Source organism: Passer montanus, unplaced genomic scaffold (assembly GCF_014805655.1).
Source record: "Passer montanus isolate IOZ18808 unplaced genomic scaffold, ASM1480565v1 scaffold30, whole genome shotgun sequence".
Classification (NCBI taxonomy): Eukaryota; Metazoa; Chordata; class Aves; order Passeriformes; family Passeridae; genus Passer; species Passer montanus.
This window is the reverse complement of record NW_024367708.1, coordinates 7,275,729-7,299,569: the sequence shown is the minus strand read 5'-3', so window position 1 is coordinate 7,299,569 and position 23,841 is coordinate 7,275,729. Positions and strand designations below refer to the sequence as shown.

At 35.4% G+C, this 23,841-nt stretch overlaps 1 protein-coding gene across 5 annotated transcripts in view; it reads left to right on the top strand.

Annotated features, from left to right (window-relative positions):
- Positions 1–23,841, top strand: part of RBM26 (RNA binding motif protein 26) — a 48,465-nt gene that overhangs the window by 4,719 nt on the left and 19,905 nt on the right. For 2 of the 5 annotated variants that reach the window (XM_039714605.1, XM_039714601.1), the window contains exons 2-13: positions 6,559–6,677; positions 7,385–7,521; positions 8,424–8,512; positions 9,508–9,746; positions 11,582–11,842; positions 13,987–14,226; positions 15,703–15,870; positions 16,225–16,365; positions 17,385–17,496; positions 18,270–18,429; positions 19,825–19,989; positions 23,406–23,537. In XM_039714605.1, coding sequence (XP_039570539.1) covers positions 6,559–6,677; positions 7,385–7,521; positions 8,424–8,512; positions 9,508–9,746; positions 11,582–11,842; positions 13,987–14,226; positions 15,703–15,870; positions 16,225–16,365; positions 17,385–17,496; positions 18,270–18,429; positions 19,825–19,989; positions 23,406–23,537 — 1,963 coding nt within the window. The remainder of the gene's footprint in view (positions 1–6,558; positions 6,678–7,384; positions 7,522–8,423; positions 8,513–9,507; positions 9,747–11,581; positions 11,843–13,986; positions 14,227–15,702; positions 15,871–16,224; positions 16,366–17,384; positions 17,497–18,269; positions 18,430–19,824; positions 19,990–23,405; positions 23,538–23,841) is intronic. The other 3 variants (XM_039714604.1, XM_039714602.1, XM_039714603.1) reach the window with 3 other exon arrangements.

Here is a 23,841-nt window from a genome sequence, read left to right as displayed (position 1 = left end):
CTGAGTAAAAATATTATGTTAGTATTAAAAGATTGGTATTAGGTATAGTTGGAAGCAGAAAATAAAAAGGAGGAAACTGTTCCTTGTTACAGGAAACCTTTTTTGTTCTTGCAGTGAAGCGAAACCCCTTTGACTGCATTGCAAGTCACAGAGACACTGTGATGAGTTTTGCTCTCTGCATTGAATGGGTGTTGGAGAGCCAGCAAGCTGACAGCTGTTCTGCCTCATGAGAGCTGTCTTGAATCTAGGGGTGGTATTCTAGGCTGCCAATTACTGGTTGCAGCTGTATGAACATGTCAGATCTGGGTATCAGAATAATTTAGAACTGATTTAATGGCATCATTAGCTTGAATAGCAGCTTTGGAGGCTGCAGCGTTCCTCAATGTGTTTCTATTGCTTTAAGTACTGTTAGAGGTAATTAAAGTGAGTATCGCATAAGAGTGGTGCTTCTCAGCCACGATAGTGTCTCAAGATAAAAGTTGCATCTTGCTGAATGAGTTGATTGTTCATTTTACTTACTGAAGTAAGTTTACACCATATTACTTTATACCACAGTTTTTTATAGATTTTTTTTTTTTTTTAGTAACAACAGAGTGGTGCGACTGCCTGAATTAGGCTGGTTCCACTGCCCAGTAGGCCGTGTGCATCTTTCTGCAACCACTCAGCCCTGCAAGTAGAAAGCATTTCTCTCAGCCTTCAAACACAGCCATGTCCACCTTGGTTAATGTCAAGAGATGAGCAGTATTTTAGCAGTCGGTCTTCAGGCAACAAAACTAGACACTGAAATTTAGGTTATTAACTCTCAGGATAGAGCCCGACAAACAGCATGCACCTACATGTTATTTCCTTTAGAGCAACACCATTTGTTGCCTGGAGGACTGCAGACATGCTTCTGAGGTTTCAGTGTGTTGTAGTAGTTCAAATTTTGTAAAGGAACTAGTTTCAGGTTTTGCAGCATCTTTTTGGTTTGTACATTAATTTTAAAACTGAAGAAAAAAATCCCCCTGTGTGGTTCCTTTACATGTTAAAGTAGTGTGTGCATACAGAGTAAGCTATATATCTAGTGTTAATAAGGGCTTTGGAACACACAGCTACATGACTAATTTGTTCTTGCAAACACCTTTAATATCTATTCCACATATACTGCATTTCTCAGTTAAGGCTAATGTCTGTAGTTGCCTGGTGATTAAAAAAAGTAGAAGTGGGTTCTCAGAACATATATTAAAAAAATGTGAGTTGGAAACAGGTTAAAAAGTGTTTAATGAATTGCAGAGTATTCAAATAAAAAGAAAATACTGTACTGAGAGGTGACTCAGCCAAATTACTTTTCCTTTTTCAAATATTATTTACAACAAAAAAAATTAAGACTTAAGTTTACCTTGACAGTTTCAGCTTTTCTCTTTTTTATTTGAGATAGTAATTTCAGATAATTACTGCAAAACAACGTGAGGTCAGAAACATGGGGTTTTGAACTTTCCTGTGAGCTTTATTGTACTGTTCCTTCTGTGATTGAGCAAAATATTTGGTTGGGAATTGCTTTCCTTTTTGAAGCTTCTATCTGTTGCATAGCAATTGGAGGTATTCATATAATTCTCTGAAGAGCATGTAGAGATCTAGCAAGAGAATTCTTCCATCTATGCCTGTATATTCAATACTGTTTATTAAAGCAAGATTGCCTGAGCAGTCTCCCTTGTTTAAGAGAGAGGAGTAGGCGCTGTGTATTTTCTTACTTAAAGAGTACAGACAAGTATTACTAGAGGTAAAAACATTTAACTTTGCTAGAAACAATGATATATATATGTATTTCTGAATACATGATATACTGAAATTGGGTGTAAGAAGACATGGTGTGGTGTTTAATGGTAGCGCACACTGGGATGTACTTGCTGCAGTGGAAATGAATGCAGATTACTTGTGCCAGCTGGTGTTTGTTTGTTAAAGAAAACACAAAAGTGAAAACAGGAGGAGAAATTTGTGATTACAGATGAGTATTAGTGCTTGCAGCATGTGCCTGCAGTATGTTGACGGATGAAGATAGGGAAATCAGAGTTGAGAAATGTTTTTCTACATGCTTGATGAATTTGACCATTTTTCTAGTAGCCAGGTGTTATCATAAGAATGAAGTTATGTATAAAGTTCTGTCACACTTGTAATGCACAAATTGTGTTTATGGTGAGGACTGATGTACTACACTATATTCAAGTTTAGCTAAGGATTCAAACCTGTATTTAATAACTGAAAATGTTTGTCATTCAGTGAGCAGTAGAATCAAAATATAAACTTTTTGTTCATTTTTAGAGCAACTTGGAGTATTTGAAATGTGTTGGTGGTATTCTCATTTTTCTGAGATACCAGTTAAGAATCTTTCTCTATTATCTTTCAGTCTGCAAGAATATAGCAGGATACATATATTGTATGGTAAACTCTTGTGCTACACTGTATATTTGCTGCCATCAGCATGGGTGCCTTTACTGTTTTCTTTATTCTCACATTACTTGTTATCAAAACAAAGTCGATTATAAGAGCATAAAATGCAAGACAAAGAGATTTAGAAAAACTGACAAAGCTAGCTCAAAATTGCTGAAAAAATCCATGTATGCACAACAGAGACAGAGCAAGCATATTGCGTATTATTCACACACAAAGGCTGCTGTTCTCTGAGAAAATACTGTTAAACTAAAGAACATAAGATCTTGTTTATCAGAAAAAACTCAAGGCCCCATAATCCAAACCAGCGGATTTTGACTAAACTGGTGCATGGAGAATTTATACAGAACATTTCAGAATTAAGTTTGAGTGAAAAAGTGGGAAGGAATTTCTTTTTAAAAAAGCTCCCTCCAAACAAAATTATTAAAGATTATGTCTAGAACTCTTGATAGCTCTAAAGAAATTTTCAAGCAAAACTTTAATTTTTTTTTTACTTAGTGAGAGAAAAAACTCAAGGCCCCATAATCCAAACCAGTGGATTTTGACTAAACTGGTGCATGGAGAATTTATACAGAACATTTCAGAATTAAGTTTGAGTGAAAAAGTGGGAAGGAATTTCTTTTTAAAAAAAGCTCCCTCCAAACAAAATTATTAAAGATTATGTCTAGAACTTTTGATAGCTCTAAAGAAATTTTCAAGCAAAACTTTCATTATTTTTCTTACTTAGTGAAACCTCTTACTCCTCTCTTTCACCACTTGAGGTTGCTAGCAATTTAATTTTAGCATCATGAGAAATAATGGTGTTTTAGAAGAGTTTGAAAAGCCATAAAAGATCATGTTAGATTTATTGAAGATACTGTCTACAGAAACAGTCTTCACATTAGTGTGGAGAAAACAGATTAATTGTAGGGTTTTTTTCAAGCTTTGAAGAACAGGTGTAGAAGAAACTGCTGTTTCAAGTCAGTAGGACTGACTTGAAAAAAACCTCTATCTGTGTAGAGATCATTTGCAGTTTAATTTGAAAAAAATAAAAGAAAGCACATAAAATCCTGGTGTTGGTTTACAAAACCATCTTCCTCTCACTCTGCCACAAAACTCACTGTATTCATTATTGCTTAATTAGTGTCAATTTGAAATAATTTGCCTGTTAGTTTTTTAAAAAATAGTATTTGTTAAGTAGCCACAATTGAAAGCATGTAAATTCTTATTGTAGGAATTCCCCTGTACCCTGAATGATAATAATAGTAGAATTCAGTATGATTGTTTTATATTGTTCATATGTGTCTGTACAGGGTGACAGATGTTGAAACAAGTGCATGAGTGCACAGCAGAAAGTGATCCTGTGTTTTGCAAATTAAAAGTACATTTTCATTGAGAATATTTTCATAAGTGTATCTTGGAGTTGTGTGGATGACCTCAAGTCCTGGGGTGGACAGGATTGCTGAGATTTCCGAAGTCATCATGGCAGGGAGGGTGAAAGCGTTAACTGTTCATTATTTTTAGGCATCATCTGTTTGTTAGGGTTTTGGGGTTTTGTTTGTTGGTTTTGTGGGTTTTTTGGTTGTTTTTTGGGGGGATAGTTTATGGTTTGTTTATTTTGTTATGGTCTGTGTGGCTTTCCGGAGATTTTCTGGTTTCTGTCCTTCTCATGAAAGGGGAATTGCTTTAAACTGAATATGAGGTTGTTGTATGGTCAGTGCTGTAGGCGCTGGAGAATAAAACACATTGTAGTAGTCAAGAGCAGCAGGTTTTTAGCCCCTTTTTCTCCTTCCCCCCCACCCCCACTAAATTTTGAGTTGCATGTGTGATTTAAGTAAGTTGTAGCAGATTTTGAATGACAACTGACTGTTTGTATTATCGAATGAGAACCACATTTATGGAAATTGAAATTAAAAAAGGAAAACTAAGGATAATCATGTGAAAATTGTCTGCTCCCCACATGTCATGATGAAAACAGCACATTAATTTTCCATGGCACAATTCAGCTTGAAACTGGGAAAGTACTGGAAATCTGAAGTGCCCTTGAAGTTGTGTGAAGAAACAGTGAAAAAAGTTAACTTTCCAAATTCAAGGAGTGAGAGGTTATGAAATGCTGGTCTTAGGGCCTGCTGAAGGCCGAGAGCGAACCCTCATTACAGCCTGTGATGTGTATTGTTCGACACTGGGCTTTTAGATAACCTGTTTGGCTGATGTGCTCAGGTGCCTGCCGTGTTTGAGTCCTACTGCTCTCACTGTAGGAGGTTGTGACAGGTTGTGCACTGACTTGCTGCTTGGACTGTATTTTTTTCTGGATAAAGAATTGTTAGACCTGAATGGGGCAAACTAGATGTGAAAAATTTCTGAAGAATTTTCAGTCAGTGTGCAGCCTGGTTTTCGCTATACACTATATATTTTCATTTTGATCATTTAGTGTCCATGGGTTCTTTTGCAATGATTATGAACTCCCATTTCCTTTATCTATAAATAATTCAGACTAACATGGAATACAGGGTACATCCACTAGCAGCCCAAGTTGCTTTTTCAGCATGAAATTCTAGTATTGCCTGCTTTCTAAAGGATGCTGGGTTACGTTTGAAGCTCTGACCTTTAACTTCAGGGCTCTCTGTGCTGGGCCCAGGCTATCCATAAGTGCTGACCGATTGGCTTCCTTTGCTTAACAGATATGTTTGCATGGGGGATGTTGCTTGCTGTGCAGGAGAGAAGTTTCTCTGGTGAGAGGAATTAGGTGGTGTGATATGTTTGTTTAGGGATTTGGGTTCTTTTGCCCAGTGTCCAAAATAATGTCATTTAAATGATCACCATTTAGATTAACAGTTAAGCTTCTGTATTTGTATCTTACTCATGGTGGAAGGGATTTCCAACTTTTTATTTTATGTTAACTCCTTTGTTATGACTGTTGGACCTCTATACTAGAGCAGTATTTGTATAATGTTTGTATTCGGTGCAACTCCCTGACCATAGATTAATTTTTGGTTATTGGTTATTTTTGCTAGAAAGCATGTACAGTTAGGATGCATCAATGCAATTTTTTTCTTCTTGTTATTCTTCAAAACATTAGTAAAAACTTTGATGACCACCCAAATTAGTTGTCTTTATCACATGGTATGCATCCATTTCGTCTTGCATTGTTTTGTGGGGTCTGAAGTCTTTCTTTGGTATATGCTAAATAAGGAGATTAAGTTGTTTAGGAACAGTGTCTCACTATTTCATTCTTTTCTTTTTGAAACATGAATGGTTTTGTGCAGTAGTGTCACTTGCTTTGGCAGGCTTTACAGCACCACCACAAAGTTCATTGTAGATTCCTCTTGGTGAAACATTGTAAAAAATTCTGCCACTTATATTAAATAATGTTCTACTGAATGTGGATACATGACTTTCTTCATTCTAAGTTCTTTGTTGATGTCCATAAGACCATCAACTTCTACATGGAGGTTCTCTGTATTTAATTTTAGGTTGAATTCTGAATTCAGGTGCCAAATGGATAATGATCCCCTAAATTTCCCTCCATTTTCAGTGTACCTCTTATGGAAGTGTCTGTTACACTATATGAATTTAGGCTTTTGAAACCAAGTTTGAAACTGAAAAAATGAGTTTCAGTTTTCATGGTGTTCATATGTAAGTAGGAACAAGAATGTTCAAAAGTGTATTTAAGAGAATACTCAAGGATCTGATTTTTTTGGGTTTTTTGTAGTATAGATCACTTCTACTGTATTACTGTATTAATTTGTAATTGGATAGAGTGACTTTTCCCAGATAACAGTTACTCAGTGTTACATCCAGAATTATTGATTGCGTCTTTGGAGAGTTAGGGAGATATTAATTGTCTTTGTTTTTAATACAGAACAATTAGGCAGCTGAGGCTGTTTCTTACTAAATAGTTTGTCCTAGTTAGCTCTGATGTTCTCTGTGCAGTATTGTTATGATATATTCTAGGCAGTTGTTCTCTTGAAAAAGAAAGTGATACTTAGAAATGTTAGCTATCTGGACCCTGTTTTGAAAAATACACCTGAATATTTTTCAATTGCTTTGGTAGGAAATTATTTTGCCCTATATATGTATTGGTCATACCAGTTTCAGGCATTAATTTCTGTAATTAAATTGCCTTTTTTAACTAATCTAATCTGTTTGCAGATGTGATGCAGATCCATCTGCCCTAGCTAAATATGTTCTGGCTTTGGTGAAGAAGGATAAAAGTGAAAAAGAACTGAAGGCATTGTGTGTTGATCAGCTGGATGTATTTCTTCAGAAAGGTATGGGCTTTGTCATAACAATTAAGATTGAGTGAAAATTCTGTCTTGTTCAATTTATTCAAGCAATCTTGTACCATAGAATTGGGCTTTGATCTCTTTATTAGCTTTGTTACTTTGTAGATTGTAATTCATTTTTCATAAAGTAATTTTGAAAAGCCCAGGTGTATAGGTTAGCACACATATATTACGTATATGTTTTGTTAGTACTCACAGAGGCACAGAATCATAGAATAATCAATCATTGGGTTAAAAGGGACCATACAGATACTGTAGTTCCAGTCCCCTGTCCTGGGCAGGGGCATCTCACACTAGACCAGGTTTATCAGGGCCTTGTCTCACCTGGTCTTGAATGCTTCCAGGGTTGGGGCATCCACAACTTCTCTGGACAAGTATTGAATCTCTGTATATATAGATGCCAGAAATATTTTTCTGGATGCTTTATTAAGGGACATTAAATAATTCAAGAATTGAAAACTTTTGTGAAACATTGTTCATTATTGACATGTTTTTTGACTCTGTAAATGTTCATTTAAAATATAAATTAGGAACACAGTATTTAAAGAAAATACTCTTTGATGTTTATGCAAACCTGAATGCAGGTTTTGGGTGCTTGTCTGGGTCTTCTGGGTTTATTTATTTATTAATTTTTAAAGCAAATGTTAACCATGGTTTTGTATAATGGATATTTGTATGTTCTTTACTTTTAGAAACTCAGATATTTGTGGAAAAACTGTTTGATGCTGTGAATACAAAAAGCTACCTACCTCCCCCAGAACAACCATCATCAGGAAGCCTGAAAGTAGAATTTTTTCAGCACCAAGAAAAAGAGACAAAAAAGGAAGAGGTGGGCATCAATTTTAATTTACATGTACATCCTTTTCCTCATTTATGTAATTTGCTTATGTTTTCAACTTCATAGTGTTTATTAATAATAGTTATTAGCAATTTATTATAATCAATATCAATGATGATTTATGTTTATTAATAATATTATTAATTATTACATGACAGTGCTAAGATAAGTCAGAAGATTTATGCTTGCCATATTGAGCACTGCTGCATGATTTTTCTAACACAGTTGTGTGTTTCAAACATAAACCAAGGTGGTTTTGCCGAGGCAAAGGTCAGTGAGATTATTTAGTAGTGTAGGAGCTGCAGTACAGCCAGCATTAGTTCTCTGGTCAAAAATGCTGTTGTAGTTGTGCTGCTCTTTAATGCTCCATAAATCCAGGCCACTGTTCTAAATTACAATTCTCATTCCTTCAGCTGCTTGAGCCAGATAACATCATTTTGTCACAAGTGTTTATGTTGTTCATTGAGCCAGAAGAGTAAGTTTGTCCTTTTCAATAGCAGCCCAAGTTTGCCTGCGTGAAAGTGTTTTAAGTGTGAACTGAACTAGATAACCTGCTGATGAAAAAAAGACTGGTGTTGGTTGTTGAATATCCATGCCTTCTCAAATCTTCCCAAAGCCTTAATATGGTTTTTTTCTACCTGCAGTAAAAGCAGCTGTATTTTCTGTGTAGCACTACAAAGATTACTTTATTTTCTCTCAAACAGGGCTTTGAATATTCCTAGAAATAGAAACATGTTGTGAAGATTTTTTAAATATGTTAGAGACTAAAATATTTAATTTTAGTGTTACTGCTGATTGCTCAGTGTTCAGAGTTTTTGGTTTTATTTGGTTATGTAGAAGTCTGCATTTTAATATACTAATAGTTTGATCTAATACATATGCTTTGAATTCAGATAGTTAAAGAGGAAGAGCGAGAGAAAAAGTTCTCTAGAAGATTAAATCACAGCCCACCTCAGTCAAGTTCTCGCTACAGAGAAACCAGGTAAAAAATTTTGTTTAACCTCTTCTATTATATCAGTAATCAGATGAATTTGGATTTTTTACTGAATTAAATACTCAGTAAAAGCAGCTGTATTTTCTGTGTAGCACTACAAAGATTACTTTATTTTCTCTCAAACAGGGCTTTGAATATTCCTAGAAATAGAAACATGTTGTGAAGATTTTTTTAATATGTTAGAGACTAAAATATTTAATTTTAGTGTTACTGCTGATTGCTCAGTGTTCAGAGTTTTTGGTTTTATTTGGTTATGTAGAAGTCTGCATTTTAATATACTAATAGTTTGATCTAATACATATGCTTTGAATTCAGATAGTTAAAGAGGAAGAGCGAGAGAAAAAGTTCTCTAGAAGATTAAATCACAGCCCACCTCAGTCAAGTTCTCGCTACAGAGAAACCAGGTAAAAAATTTTGTTTAACCTCTTCTATTATATCAGTAATCAGATGAATTTGGATTTTTTACTGAATTAAATACTTCGTTTCTGTCTTATCATCTAGTAAGCCTAAAAATAATTCTTCTATTGCTTTTACACATATGTAGTTAAGTGGTGAGTGTGTGTAAGTGTAACCTGTCTCTCAAGTTGTGCAGAGCTATTATCCTTGGACTTTTAGGAGTAATTCTGGTTCTAGATTTGTGATTTATATTGCAGAATTTATTCTGCTTGATATTGAGTTTGAATTTTGATTTAGAAGCATTCCCTTCAATAAGTCTTGGTGTTTCCAACTTGGGAAATATGCAGTATTGGGCAGAAACAGAAATTAATATATGTTTTAAAAATCTTAGGTATGGTAAAAATAAAAACAAATAAGCAAAATTAATTTTAAAATCCTTCCGAGAAGAAAGGAGTAGCCATAAGTTACATACAATTTGTAGCTCTTCTCTAATTTTCCATTGACATTTCTTAAAGTTTTTAAGTAGGTAAGATTTCAAATTGCGGTTTCATAATTCTTGTAATTAACCTCTAATATTTCATGTTTAGAAGCCGCGATGAAAGGAAAAAAGATGAACGTTCTAGGAAGAGGGATTATGACCGAAATCCTCCCAGAAGAGACTCCTATAGGGATCGATACAACAGACGGAGAGGGAGGAGTCGGAGCTACAGCAGGAGTCGAAGTAGGAGTTGGAGCAAAGAGAGGTTGCGGGACCGCGATCGAGACCGGAGCAGAAGCCGGAGCAGAACGCGAAGCAGAGGTACCAACAGTTGGTCTCTAAAATACGGTGAATGTTTTCTACAAAATTTAGAAACTAAACTTGAAAACTGTGTTCAAAATGTACTAGAATTTTCTCTGTTGTTCTTGTGCCTTTATTCAAATTTAGCTTTGTTTTCTATGGAAATAAGGCTTTTGTGATTGTGTTGTCAGCTCTTGTTTTCCTCTCTTACCCTCTGTTCTTCTTTAATATCTTTGTATTGATGTGGCTGTGCTGGCCGCTTTTAAGCATTGTTGCAAGAGAGGCAGAAAAATACAAGTTATTTCCATTTCCTTAAGTTTTAGGAAACTCAGAATCTGGTTTAGGGAGATACAGAAATTAATACTGGTCTATAAACGTGGAACTGGCAAAGAAATTGCCTGTTTGGCAGTAAATGATTGGTCAAGCAGAGCAGAACAGCTCAGTTCTTTTGGTCTTGTCCCCTCTTTAGTGTCGTAGGTGAAAGGCTGAAATTGTTACAGTAAATACTTGCATTTGTGCACATACCTGTAGGACTTAAGGCTTCAGTACAGTAGTTTGTAGAATTAAACTTCTTTGAAAAGGGGATTGCTTTTTCAGTCGAAAAGAGTGCCTTTTCCCTCAATAGGTTTTAATGGTAAATTGGAAAAGAGCAGTGAAAGTAATTTTATGTCTTTGTCCTGTTTTAGACAATGTACGGGTGAAAAATAGTGTGGCAGAACTCTCCTGTGTATTATTTTTTTTTTTTCTGTAAAACAGGCTTTGGTAACCCAGCCTTAAAACTAGAAATGCAGATTTCTGAAAATACGAGAGCAGATATTTTCCAGACAACTTCTTAACAAGCAGATTAAATAACATGTGGCAGTTTAACTAAAAGACTACAACATGATTAAATCTTAATTTAAGGATTATTTACACAAACTGAAATGACAGTACCTTATGGACAATATTTTATAATGAAAGCTTTGTTTCTTTTTCTTAGCACATGAAGAAAAGCCTGTTTTACCCACACTGATGAACCATCTTTAAGATACTACATAATGTTCCTTTAATGTGGAATTATTTAGGTCTGTTAACTTATGTCATAACATAACTAGTCTGTCTTAATTGGGATACTTCCTTTTTATTTGGTGGTAATACTAGAAAATGAAGAGAATCGTTTGTATGTATTCAGAATAAAAGGTCATTTTACTTGCTGTGTCTGCCCAGGAGTGTTCCATAACTGTCAAACATTATTATTTCACCTATTAAGGCAAAGCTTTGCATGCAATAAATGCATGCATTTGAGTGCAACAGAGAAGGAAGATCAATAAAATGAAGACACAGCAATAACATTGTATTGAAACATTAAAGATTTGTAACTTTTATAGTATTTTCAAGCCATGGTTACCCTTTTCTTGCCATTGCTTCCCTTTATTAAAAAAAATATTACATCTGAAGTTCTTAGATGCATCACTAAAGAAGATGTACTCTGCCTGAAGTTAGATTGGGTATCTGCTCTACTGTGGATAGATATATCTGTTACTAAAATTGCCCAGGGCCTGACTATATACTTCACAGATTATTATTTTTCTAGTTAAACTTTTGGAATGTAGAATCATGGAATAGTTGAGGTTAGTGGAGACCTCTGAAGGCGGTGTAGTCTAGCATCCTTTATCAAAACAAATAAACTGGAGAAGATTGCTTCAGATCAGCTAGGTTATGAATAATTCCAAGGGTGGAGACTCCACAGACATTTTGGGCAACTTGTAAAACATTTCAATTATTGTGTATATGTATTGAGTTGATGTGGAACAAAGATACTTAGAGAGTAGTGGCTGCTTCTGATGAAAAGGTGGATAAGGAATTATCCAGTATAATTTTTATTTTTATTTTTTTTGTTACAGAAAGGGATTTAGGAAAGCCAAAATATGATATGGATAGAACAGATCCATTAGAGAACAATTATACTCCAGTTTCTTCTGTGACAAATATTTCATCTGGCCACTACCCTGTCCCTACACTGAGCAGTACTATTACTGTTATTGCTCCTGCTCATCATGGAAATAACACTACTGAAAGTTGGTCAGAGTTCCACGAAGAGCAGCTGGACCACAACTCCTATGGAAGACCTCCGCTGCCAAAGAAACGCTGTAGAGATTATGATGGTAAGTACATATTAATTTTTTAATTGCTTCCTGCAGCTATGATTCTGTCCCCTTTCTGAAAAGATTGAGGTAATTCATTCACCCTTCTTTTTCTGATCTTCTCTAGTATAGTGGGTTTTTTCTATTGCACACTTCTTGATTGCAAATTTTACTATGTTACCACTTCTTACTGACTTCAGACAGCTTGCTCATTTAGTGTTTGTCTATTTTTTTTACTTGCTAGGACTATTTTGTATAAATTAAAAATAGTATATTAAAAATTAATTTTAAAAATCCAGTTTTACCCAGGTTTTCTGTCTTAGGTCATGTTCCAACCAAATACTGTAATTGGTGGTTTTGACAATGGTTGGCACCTTACTGATCTCATCCTATTTCATTCTATACTAACAGACAATTTTTAACTAGAATGGTCTAGAGCTGAAACTTCCCAGGCTCTTTTCTTTCTGTGTAGGTGTTTCTTAAAACTGGCTAGGTTTTCACTTATCTCTGTCAGAAGCTTTCATTTTAAATGTCTTGTGCCAAAATACACACAAGAGGCTGCTGCAGTTGGCAAGTGCCTTAACTAAACTCAACCAGTCAACCTGTGAGCTCAGGAGAGTTGAAATCTTCCTGTAAAGTTGCTTCTGAGGGATTTTATTGTTGTTATTATTGCATGCCACAATGAGGAGTTTAAGTTCTAGGCCAGTTTAGATTCAGAACTCTGATTCAAATTTTTTTTAAGTAAAAAAAAAAAGGGAAGCTGAGCTTTTCAAGCGTTGGCAGAGTTGTACTTGCAAATAATAGCTTTGCCAATGTACATCACAGCAATGTGGAACAAGTGGAATTGTGAATGTGTCATTTTGTTTTGAAGTTTTCTCTCTTTGGTGGCTACATGTTTCCATCATACGGCTCTTCCTATATGCACTTTCAAATTTTCAACTTTACCCTCTGCTGAGCTCCTGATTTTGTTTAACATTTCAATTTGATGTGCTCTATAGCTCTTCCTGAAGATGAGGTAATACATATTGCTTCCCCACATCATGTTTTGAGCAAGTGGGCCCTCTTCTTTCCTCCTATTTTACCAGAAGGTGTTTCAGCCTTTTCCCTGTGTTGCACTGACTGGTATTTTGGTGTTGTTTCTGTGGACACTTTTGCTAAACAGATAAAAATAGAACTGGGCTAGAAAGGCCCTGTTAAAGTCATCTAGTCTAGCATCCCTACAGTAAGCATGGTCGTCTTCAACAAGATCTTGTTGCTCAGAGCCCAGTCCAATATGACCTTGAATGTTTCCAGGGATGGGGCATCCACAGCTTTTCTGGGCAACTTCTTCCACTGTTTAAGCACCCTCATTATAATATTTTCTTTTTCTTATATTTGCTTTGAATCTACAATGTTTTAGTTTAATACTGTGACCCCTGGTCCTATCACCTCAGGTCCCACCAAAAAGTTCAAAGTGTAAAGGCTGAAGTGAGTACTTAAATTGATTGCTCTGAGCCTTCTTTTCTCCAGTCTGATCAGCCCTTCCTCATAAGAGAGGTGCTTCAGGCTTTTGGTAGTTTTTGTGGCCCTCCACTGACCTCCTTCTGTGTTTCACTTGTGTGTAAAAGAAAAGAAGTGAATGTGTATTCATTTTTATTTATATCTATTTAATATTTACAAATGCATATGTTATATGTAAATAACAAATTTTGCTCTTATGTAACCACATGAAAGTATGGCAAATGTTTATAATGTTTCCTGAAATAATTGCAGAAGAGGAAAAAAAGAGTGAATTTGCTCATGTTGGAATTTCATAATATTAACTTCTAACTTATAATTGGGATTTCTCAATCTTAGCATCTGCACTTTTTTGCTTAGAAACAAATTGATTTTGTTAATGTGATGACTCTTAGAGTTCATTCTTTACTTTCACCATTTGTTATAATACAGTGCAGAATTAGTTTTTCAAGAATAATTAATCACTTTTGTCCTAGCAAGTTTCTGCAATGTCTGTGTGTGCTGACTCTTAAGAACAAAGTTAAACAGTCAATTTCATTTTTTAATCTAAGCTTCTGCTATGTGGAGCTCTTAATTTACAAACTGCCACATTACACATTGAATGTCTTGTATCTACCTTGAATCGAGCTACAGATGAATACTAACATGAGTTCTTTTTGATGTTTCAGAGAAGGGTTTCTGTATGAGAGGAGACATGTGCCCTTTTGATCATGGAAGTGATCCAGTAGTGGTAGAAGATGTGAATCTTCCTGGCATTCTGCCTTTTCCAGCACAACCCCCTGTTGTCGAAGGACCACCTCCTCCTGGACTTCCTCCCCCTCCACCAATTCTCAGTCCTCCTCCTGTTAACCTTAGACCTCCAGTACCACCACCAGGCCCCTTACCACCTAGCCTTCCACCTGTAACAGGTAATTAAAACACATTAAACCCCATTTTTTAAATAGAAAAGCCTGGATCTTACTTGAATTGTACACAGTGCAAAAAGCCATTTTGAAGAATCCCAGCTGTATTATGTAAAGTTGAACTGTGCTCTACTATGGCATAGCTTACCTCAAAATCATTCTGTCTGATGATAGTTGTTGCAGAGTTGGTTGTTGTAAAATGCTGCACACTAAATGTGACTCTTTAATATCAAATAATATTGTCGTTGTATTGAAGCAAAAGCATGACATGGCAAAATTCAATTCCTTGAGTATTATAGGAGAAGTTATCCAAAATTGAGTACTGTCAAAGAAAGGAAAATCCTGGAAACATCTGATCCTTCCTGTTTCATTCATAGTAATAGAGGTAAAGATAATTCAGAACCACATCAGATTTATTCCTGAAAATATAATTTGAGATTAATTTTAAAACTAAACTTGTAAAGTAACTTTCTAAGAAAAAGTCTCAGCTTTGTTTACTGATTCACTGGAAAGTACTTCAGCTGAAGCACTAAAAATTATGTGAAAACTCATACCTGGCTGTCATTTATAAAGTAGTTAAAGTTTAGGCTCAGTTGCTTTGTGTGGTTAAAAAGCTGTTATGTTAGTTTTATGTGATTATTCATTTCTCTCTTTTTTTTCTAACTGAGGTGTCCCACTTAGTAAAATTGTTCAGGAGTATTTGGTATTTGATATTGCTTAGAAGTTTCCTAAACTGTTTTAATTTCCTGTTGATGGTATATTTAAGAAAGATGTAAATGAATGTATTTATTTCAGTTAATAGAGAATGTAACTTCCTCTGGTTTAGTCAGTTCTGCCGTACATGCTATTCTCAGATCTGGTTCACAAGTTCAGATATATCACTTTATAACTTTTTCTAAACCTACTCTTGTCAATGATGAAACTGAAGATCAGGCTTGACTGCTTAGCTTTGAAAGAGTCACATTACCTGTTTTAAAAAAAGTCAAACCAGCCAAACAAAAAAATTCCCTCAGTTTTAAAAAGTGTTCCATTAGAGTTGAAGGTTTCTTCTGAGTGTTTGGAAAAATAATTTCAGTCAGATTAGTTATTGTGATTATAGCATATTTCTGTAATATTAAAAATAGTTTTTTACTCAAAAATAGAATTTGTTTCTTTGATCAGCTTTTATTGAGCTTTAAAATGCTTCATTTGATAAAGATGAATACTGGTCTACAATTAAATTTTGCTTGTAGAAAGAAGGTGTTTGGAGAAATGTTAAATGATTCAAATGCTTTTCTGTCTAATCCAAGTTCTGAGTAATCTGCTGTTGGGGGTGGTTTCATGTGAATTTCTGGTACAGCATCAAGTCTGCAGATGTGCCCTCTCAGCCCCTTTTTTTTAAATAACCTTAAAAGCAATTCAGATCAGTTTTCTTATGAAGGGAGTGTAATGAAAGTGTAGTGGATAACAAATTAATGCAGCGTTTTCCTTTGTTTTTGACAGGACCACCCCCTCCCCTTCCACCATTGCAGCCTGCTGGCATGGATGCCCCCCCAAACTCAGCAACCAGCTCAGTTCCTACTGTTGTTACCACGGGTATTCATCACCAGCCGCCTCCTGCTCCACCCTCTCTTTTTACAGCAGGTGTAGTACTGAGGCTTTGCCCACAAGGTTTGCTAAATAGAATAACATTGATTTATATTATACTGTACTGTATAGAGATGATAATGTCATAGTTTGGGAGAATAAGTTTGTATCGTATAGATTGTGACAGTAAATTAACATTCTTCTTTTCAAACTTAGTTCAAGACTGAAGTAAAATTGGTATATAAAGTGTGACTTCTGACTGGAGAGTAATACTTTCATTGTGTTTAAGCAGGAAACTTGACATGACGGTTTTTTATGATAGTGGTTATACAACTCTTTCATTGTAACTCTATCTTGTAATTAAATTAAATATTGTATCTGAAACCTTAAGGGTTTTAACTGCAATTTATTTTAATGAGACAATTTCTTTGTTACCAGAAACGTATGACACAGATGGCTATAATCCAGAAGCTCCAAGTATAACAAATACTTCAAGACCTATGTATAGACATAGAGTACATGCCCAAAGACCAAATTTGATAGGACTCACATCAGGTGATATGGATCTACCACCCAGAGGTATGCTCTCAAAGCTATACTTTGTTAGTTTAGCTGATTTTCTTACATTAATGCAGTTTGAGGAACTTTCCAGAGAACACTGGAAAATACAGCGTTTTCCTAAAATCTTCTGGAATTAAGAGATATTTAGTTGAATAGGGAACTATGTCTATAATTGCTGTGTATGCGTTTTTACAGGTAGAATGAAATTTCTTGTTAGAGTGTTGAACAGTTTACCCTTAGCTGTAGTAACTGGTCACTTTGTATAACTTTATACAGGAAAATGTTAATGTTTCTATAGTAGAATCTCAGGATGATTTTTGCTTATAGAGAGGAGGGAGTCATTTTTATCTGGTATCAGTTTTGTGCACGAATAATCTTAACCTCACAGTTCCTGTGTTCCTGAGAAGAAGCAGCAGCACACAAAATAAGAATGGAAAAGGGATAAAACCATTTTTAATGTGGTTTTTATTTGAATTTGTATGTATTTCTATTTAATCTTACTATGTTTCTGTTGGTGTATTTTCAGTGAGGAGTCCCCCAGTGTGATTCCTGTTCTTCAGCAAAAGTGACTCCTTTCCCAGTCCATCCATAAATCTTGCTCCTAGGTGTTATTGCCCTGGAGTACTGTGCATTTCCTATCATGACCATTTTTGTGTGTGTCATCTAATAGTAGAATGAGGTGTTAGCTGGAGTTGTGTGAGCCTCAGAGTATTGCATGGGACATTGTGAATCATTGTGAATCAGAGCGCAGTCATCTTGAGGCAGATGCCTTCTCTCACACCTTTTTTGTTTTCTGTATGTGTGATGTCACTGTGACAAAATGAGTGCTATTAGCTATTTTGATCTGTCACAACATCTGTTAATAGTTAAGAAGTCTGTGACCAAGGTTTGATTCAGTCAGAACAAGAATCATAGTAATTTCAAAATAAACAATTGTGCTTTTCAGTGCAAATTCAGTGTGAGCAGAATACTTTTTTACAATCAAATGCACAAAAAATAAATTTTAAAAAAAGTAAAATCTTCTCATCTATTTACAGAAAAACCTCCTAATAAAAGTAGTATGAGAATAGTGGTAGATGCTGAATCCAGGAAAAGAACAATTGGTGCAGGGGATGGTGGAGTTCCTACAAAGAAGACTTGGTTTGACAAGTGAGTGACTGTTAACACAGTGTTGGCTTAAGAGCTGGAATTTCGTTAACTGCTTTACTGTAATCTGAAACATATTTATTTCTATAAATTGCAAGGAAGTGAAACTGTGAGTACACTGGTGGTACTAAAGTAAGTCATACCATAGTGTGAGCTGTATTTTTTTATTATCTTCTGTCAAAGGTAGTATACAGATAGATGAAGTTGCTTTGAGTGATACTAAGATCTGTTCCTTGAAAATCGGCATGATGTAAGAAACAGGGAAGCTGCAGTGTGATGGTTGTTAGAGATGACTGATTTTAGTTGTGAAATGTGAATTTTATCACTGCTATTTTGATTTGTGTTGCCAGGTACATTACTGAGTAAAAAACAGAGGGTGCAAGGTTGGAAGGGATTTTAAGAGATTGCTGCGAGTGAGGAAATCCTTGAAGTAATAGTTATTTGAAACAGTAGTGGGGAAGTTTCATTGAATAGCTAAGAAATAGTTTTTGGAGAGAAGCAATGTAAAAGTCAGGAATTACACTGAAATGAGCAAATAAATATTTATTATCTCACAGATTTATGTGCTGGGGTATGCTGAGAATATCAGAGGGAAAGATAGCAGTTTTATGGGTGTATGTCCTGTACTCTTCTTCACTCTTGTAAAATCGCATTATTTTTTAAGTCTGGAGATCTTTGTGTCTGATACACATATGCTTCTGTGTAAGCATCTACAATTTAACATTGTGTTTGCTAGTTTGCTATGGATTTCTGGCTTGATTTTTTATTTGTTGCAGGCAAAATTTTAACAGAACAAATAGTCCAGGTTTCCAGAAGAAAGTGCAGTTTGGAAATGAAAATACAAAACTTGAATTGAGAAAAGTTCCTCCAGAACTTAACAACATCAGCAAACTTAATGAGCACTTCAGTAAGTTTGGAAACTTAGTCAACTTGCAGGTAAGAGTTAACAAGAGAAAGCAGTATACTTTGATGTAAAGGTAGTGGTAGTTGCTAAAAGAAGAATGCCAATTTTTTTTACTGAAACTCTTTATTATTTTTTTTCCCTGAAACTCTATTATTTTCCTAATTTGTTTCTTAAATAAGATCTCATTGTTTTTAATGATATTGCCATTGAAGAAGCAAAAGTTAAATGTTCTAGTTATCTTTTAGATTTTGAACAAATGTGTTCCTCAGAGATAAGACTTTTAAGAGACGTTTAAAACATTAAAAATTGATTGCAAGTGGGTTTTTCTCAGCCATTTTATCAAGTATGGATCTGCTGTCATAAACGCTCTGTATATTCAGAGATAAATTGTAAATACAGCAAACCTGCATTTCTCATCCAGAAAGCAGTCCCTGTGACATAATTACCTTCCATGGTAATGATGTTTGTCCCTTAAAATTACTTAGTGATTTGAGTCACCCAATAAGCAAGTGAAGAGAGAGGAAAGCAATGAAAGAACTAGGGCCTGACTGAGGCTGATGTTACATATTGCAGGCTGCACGTGTAATGTCACTATTTCATGCCCAGTGTCTAAGCTACTCAGTGTGACCTTTCACCATTCTTCATTATCAACAAGTTTCAGATGCTAAACTGCATTTTTCTAAACCCTTGTTTTCAGTGAGGGCTGGAATGAAGAAGTGCAAAAATGTTTTTGTATGTACTGATACATTACAGAATAAACATTCTGTGCCTGTCTGAACAGTGGAGGGATTTTAAATGTCTCCTAATTGCTGTTAAATATTTCTTAAGATTTTCTGTAGTTTACCTATGAATATGGGTGCATTAGCAGGCAGTACTATTCATTAAGGGACGTAAAACATGTACTGGAGATGTATATGGAGAGACAGATACGTATATGGAGGTTGCAAGCTATGCTCTTCTTGCAGAGAGTATAGTCTTGGCTTTTGAAGCAAAAATAATGTGTTAATGCTCAAAGGAGGGAAATCAAAATGAGGTTTGCTGTCTAGCTCTAATATTAGATAGGGCATTTACTATCTGACCCCTGCATTTTTCATAATTTCATAATTTTCTTTACTTTGCTGATGCTTCCTTTTGTCTTTCAAACAACTGCTCATATTTGCAAACAGAAATACTGGTTGACTGGGGGTTTTGCTTTACTTTCTTTGAGGTTTTTTAAACTATTCTTAAAGTTTATTAGCATAAACTCAAAGTTGATTTTGACACCAGGCCTTTCAAATGGGCTCATGAATGGGAAGTATTTATCTAATGACACTTATTGGGTGTAAATTGTAAGCTTCTAAGCCTGAAAGCGAATGATTTAATGATAATTTTGACACAAATGAGAATCCTCTGTGTGATAAGTTTTGTTCTTCTGTTTTAAATCTCAGGTTGCATATCAGGGTGATCCAGAAGGTGCCCTTATTCAGTTTGCCACACATGAGGAAGCAAAGAAAGCTATATCAAGTACAGAAGCAGTATTAAATAATCGTTTTATTAAAGTTTATTGGCATCGAGAAGGCAGCGCACCACAAATCCAGACTGCCACACAGAAGGTAGAGGATCTAAATCTGTTTTAGCATATTATGTAGAAAATAATCTTCAAAATATTTTTAAGAGACTCTTTATATCAAGTAACTAAGTTCCTTTGAAATAATGACTACTTCATGTAATTAATTTCTTAAAGTCACTCTTCAGTTGTAAATTCTTTGACCTGATATACGAAGTTGATTAGCAAGGTGAGACAGAAGGTGTTTAAGGAAAGCCCTTCCATGACTTTTGGTGCATTCCACTCTGTTATCCTGTCAAGCAAGATTTGATGAAACTCTCTGCTGGATAACATCTATTTTGTTTTAATTAATATAGGCTTTTTTATTTTTTCTAGTGAGCATAAGAAAGGCAGCAGAGTTATATTTCTTTCGTGACATCTCCATTTTTTCCCATGAGCTTCTGGTTTTCCTCCTTCCCTTTCCTATTCCCTTCCTGTTGAGCATGTGTATTATTGTACAAAGTAACAGAAGAATTTGGTTTACGTATAGGTGTGTCTGTGTATACACATGTAGATCTAAGGGCTTGCAAACAACAGTGGAAGAGAAGAACTGAGACTAATTTTTCTAGGACAGGATCAGAGACATTTTTAAGTAGGGAGATGGTTGCTGATCTCTATGATATCCAGATTTAGAATGTCTGGGAGTGGATTGGAGGTATATCACAAGAGATCCAGAGTGGGCATGAAGCATTTCTTTGCTGAGAGAGTGGTCAGACAGTGAAACCAGTTTTCTAGAGAGGTGGCCGATGGCCCCAAGCCTGTCACTCTCTAAGAAGCATTTGAACAGTATCCTTAACAATGTGCTTTAACTTTTGGTCAACCCTGAAGTGACGAGACAGTTGGACTAGATGGTTGCTGCAGGTCCCTTACAACTGAAATACTCTGACCTACATTTTTTTATAGAATTGCAGAGGCATATTTGGAAGTTGTCATGTTCGTAGCAGTATTGGCAACATAAAAAAAATAAAACAGCAATTACTGTTTTGAAGGGTAAATTTGTAACCTGTGTCAAGTCAAATCAGACTTGTCAGCAGTACAGCAGTGGCTGTACTTAAGCAGAAGAGGAACCTTGGCTTCATTGTGGCTCTGTGGGTTATTGAGTTGAGTCTTCTCAGTTAGCAGGTGGTGTAGCAAGTCCTTCAAATTATCTGTGTATCCTGCTCTGTTGGATTTGCTGTCAGTGTGGAGCAGCACATTCTGCACTTCAAAAATAGGAGACAGGCTCTGTAGATGAAATGGTCACTTAAGTTTATATGCTGATTTAATACGTGAATTACTTTAGTTAGAGGATTCTTTCAATTGCTGCTCTGAGTTGAGAATTCCTACTTTCTCTTGATGGTGTGTGTCATCATCATTAACAATCAGTGACCTGATTTTCCATGGCAGTCCTGATGTATAGCATTTTAACAGTTTTCTTTCTCCTTTGTGAGAAATGCCTTGATTTTTGTCTTCAAAAATTCGGTTTTAATGACATCTATCTCACTATCTTCCCTGTTATTATCCTTTATATTTTATCAATATCCTTAATGCTTTGTCTAAAGTAGTGCTGGTCAAGACGGGTATTTATTTTCTTAGCTTGATTTTCATCTCAGCCAGAAGAGGGCAGTGGAGTACGTCATTTTCTTTACTACAGACATTCCCTCGTACTCAAAGCATAGCTTGCACTATGCTATCAGCTTATTTGCTGATTATGCTATTCAGAGTATTATTTGAGTATTAACTCTATATTTCCAGACAAACATTCGATCTATATAGTTCTTATTTTTAGTACTCCCATAATTTTTAGTGGTGTTAACAGCTTCCAATCACACCACCTTTAGCAAGTTAATTTTGCTGTTTTGAGAATGAATTCCCCTTAGTCCTGGGGACAGTGTTAGATGTTTCTGCCTCACCAAGAACGGCCATTCAGCACATGTAAGGAGACTGCATTTTGAAGTCTGTCATCAGCAACAGAAAGCACACAGTAACAAGAAAAACTTTTAATAGGAAATTAAAATTTTAAGTACAATGCCTCTATGTTTTTCTATACCAAGATACAACATTTAACAAATTGTTTAGTAAGTAAACACATATTTGTAAGTCTTTCAGGAGCATGAATATTTACTTCTCTTTTCATTGAAATTAATATTTGGTATCACATCTATGAGTGGTGTGGACACTTAATTCTTCTTCCTATACTATAAATACTTGTATTTTTCTTTTCTGTTATGTTAATTAAGTATGTGTTAATTAATTTCACCTGTATTTGTTATGGCACCCAACCAGATTTTGTCTATCAGGCCCCAAGACAGGCTTTTGAATTTTCTTCAGTGTAAAGTCAGTTGACTTTTAAATTGTCCCTTCAGTAGCATCTGATCCAGCACAGTTGCTTAACCATTGCAATTTTATCAGCAGGATTACTTCGGAAATTTTTTGCTGTAGAATTTCCAAGAGAGATAGAAGTATTTAGGTAAAGATGGTGGGAGTCAACTATAATAAATCATCAAATAAAAGGCTTCTGCCAAGAAGCAGAAAATAATATGCTCTCCACATCTGAGGCAGATAAAACAGGAAGTTCTGGGCTTAAAAGGCAGCACAAAGAGATTTAGGTTAAATATTAAAAAAACATTTTCTAATGCCAAAGCATACTGAAGCACTTTTGCCTAGAGAGGTGACAGGACTGTTTCATCTGAGATTTGTAAGAACGAGATAGATAGATGCTGTCAGTAATGGCATAACTGACTTTGCCCTACAGTGGAGAGAAATGGATTAGGTGACCTTCTGAGAGCTATAAATATGACAATAAGCTTGCTTGGAAGCGTATTTTTTGGTCTTAACTGTTGAATGTTTTTGTCGAAGAAAAAAAGGGAAAGGTGTTAGCTGTCAGGATATATCCATTGTAGATTCAAAGATTATCTGCTCTCTTTTCTTTTTCTTCAGTCCCATGACTGCATGTTTCTATATATTTTTTTTCTATTTTGTCCAAGTTAAAACATAGGAGATTAAAAATGTGGCATATCACTGTCAAAAGTGGGAGTCTTTGTGATTCAAGTTTGTATTCTGTCTTTTCATAATTAAACAGTTGATGGTGAAAGAGTTGTGAGAGGAATCAGAAGACTCTCTTTATTACGTTTTATTCTAACAGGTAGAATTTAAGTTAGGCTGAGTAAATGTAATTAATAGAAATAAATCAGTTGTTTGGTCACTTCTGTAAGCTGTAAGTGCAAAATGAGTGTTATTGCCACTCGCACTACACAAATTTTCAGTATAACATAATAAATTTCATGAAGTGCTTGTTTATCCCATCAGGTGAATGGTAGAAGGGAAGAAGTGTAAATGTAAATTCCATTGTAATTTCATTGTGTACTAAATGAATGACAGGTGTGGCAGCCTTCTGTTGTTAATCTTGTGCTGTGCCTTTTGGGGGCTGGGGTGGTGTTGCAGGTGATCCAGCCCTTAGTGCAGCAGCCCACTTTGCCTGTAGTGAAGCAGTCAGTGAAGGAGCGGCTCGGCCCAGTACCTGCGAGTAATATTGAACCTGCAGAAGCACAGGGTGCCAACACAGAAGTCACTCAGGTTTGTATTGTAGTGAGAAATTAATTTGCCTGTTCTGTCTGAAATAGGTTCCGTAGTGTACGAATGTACCGGTTACTTCTATGGTGCAAGTACACGTTTACTATTTCAAAGTGCTTCTGCTTACATTGTTAGTGGTGTTTTCCTATTAAAGTTTTCCTTAGTGCAGTGATATTTGGCTTTTTTACCTGAGTCTGGTACTTAATTTTTTAGTATTGTAGCTTTTTACATAGTTTAAAAAGGAAAACTGAAAGGCTTTCAGACTATTTCAGGATTGTTGTGTTATATAGCTGGTGTCAGATTGCAA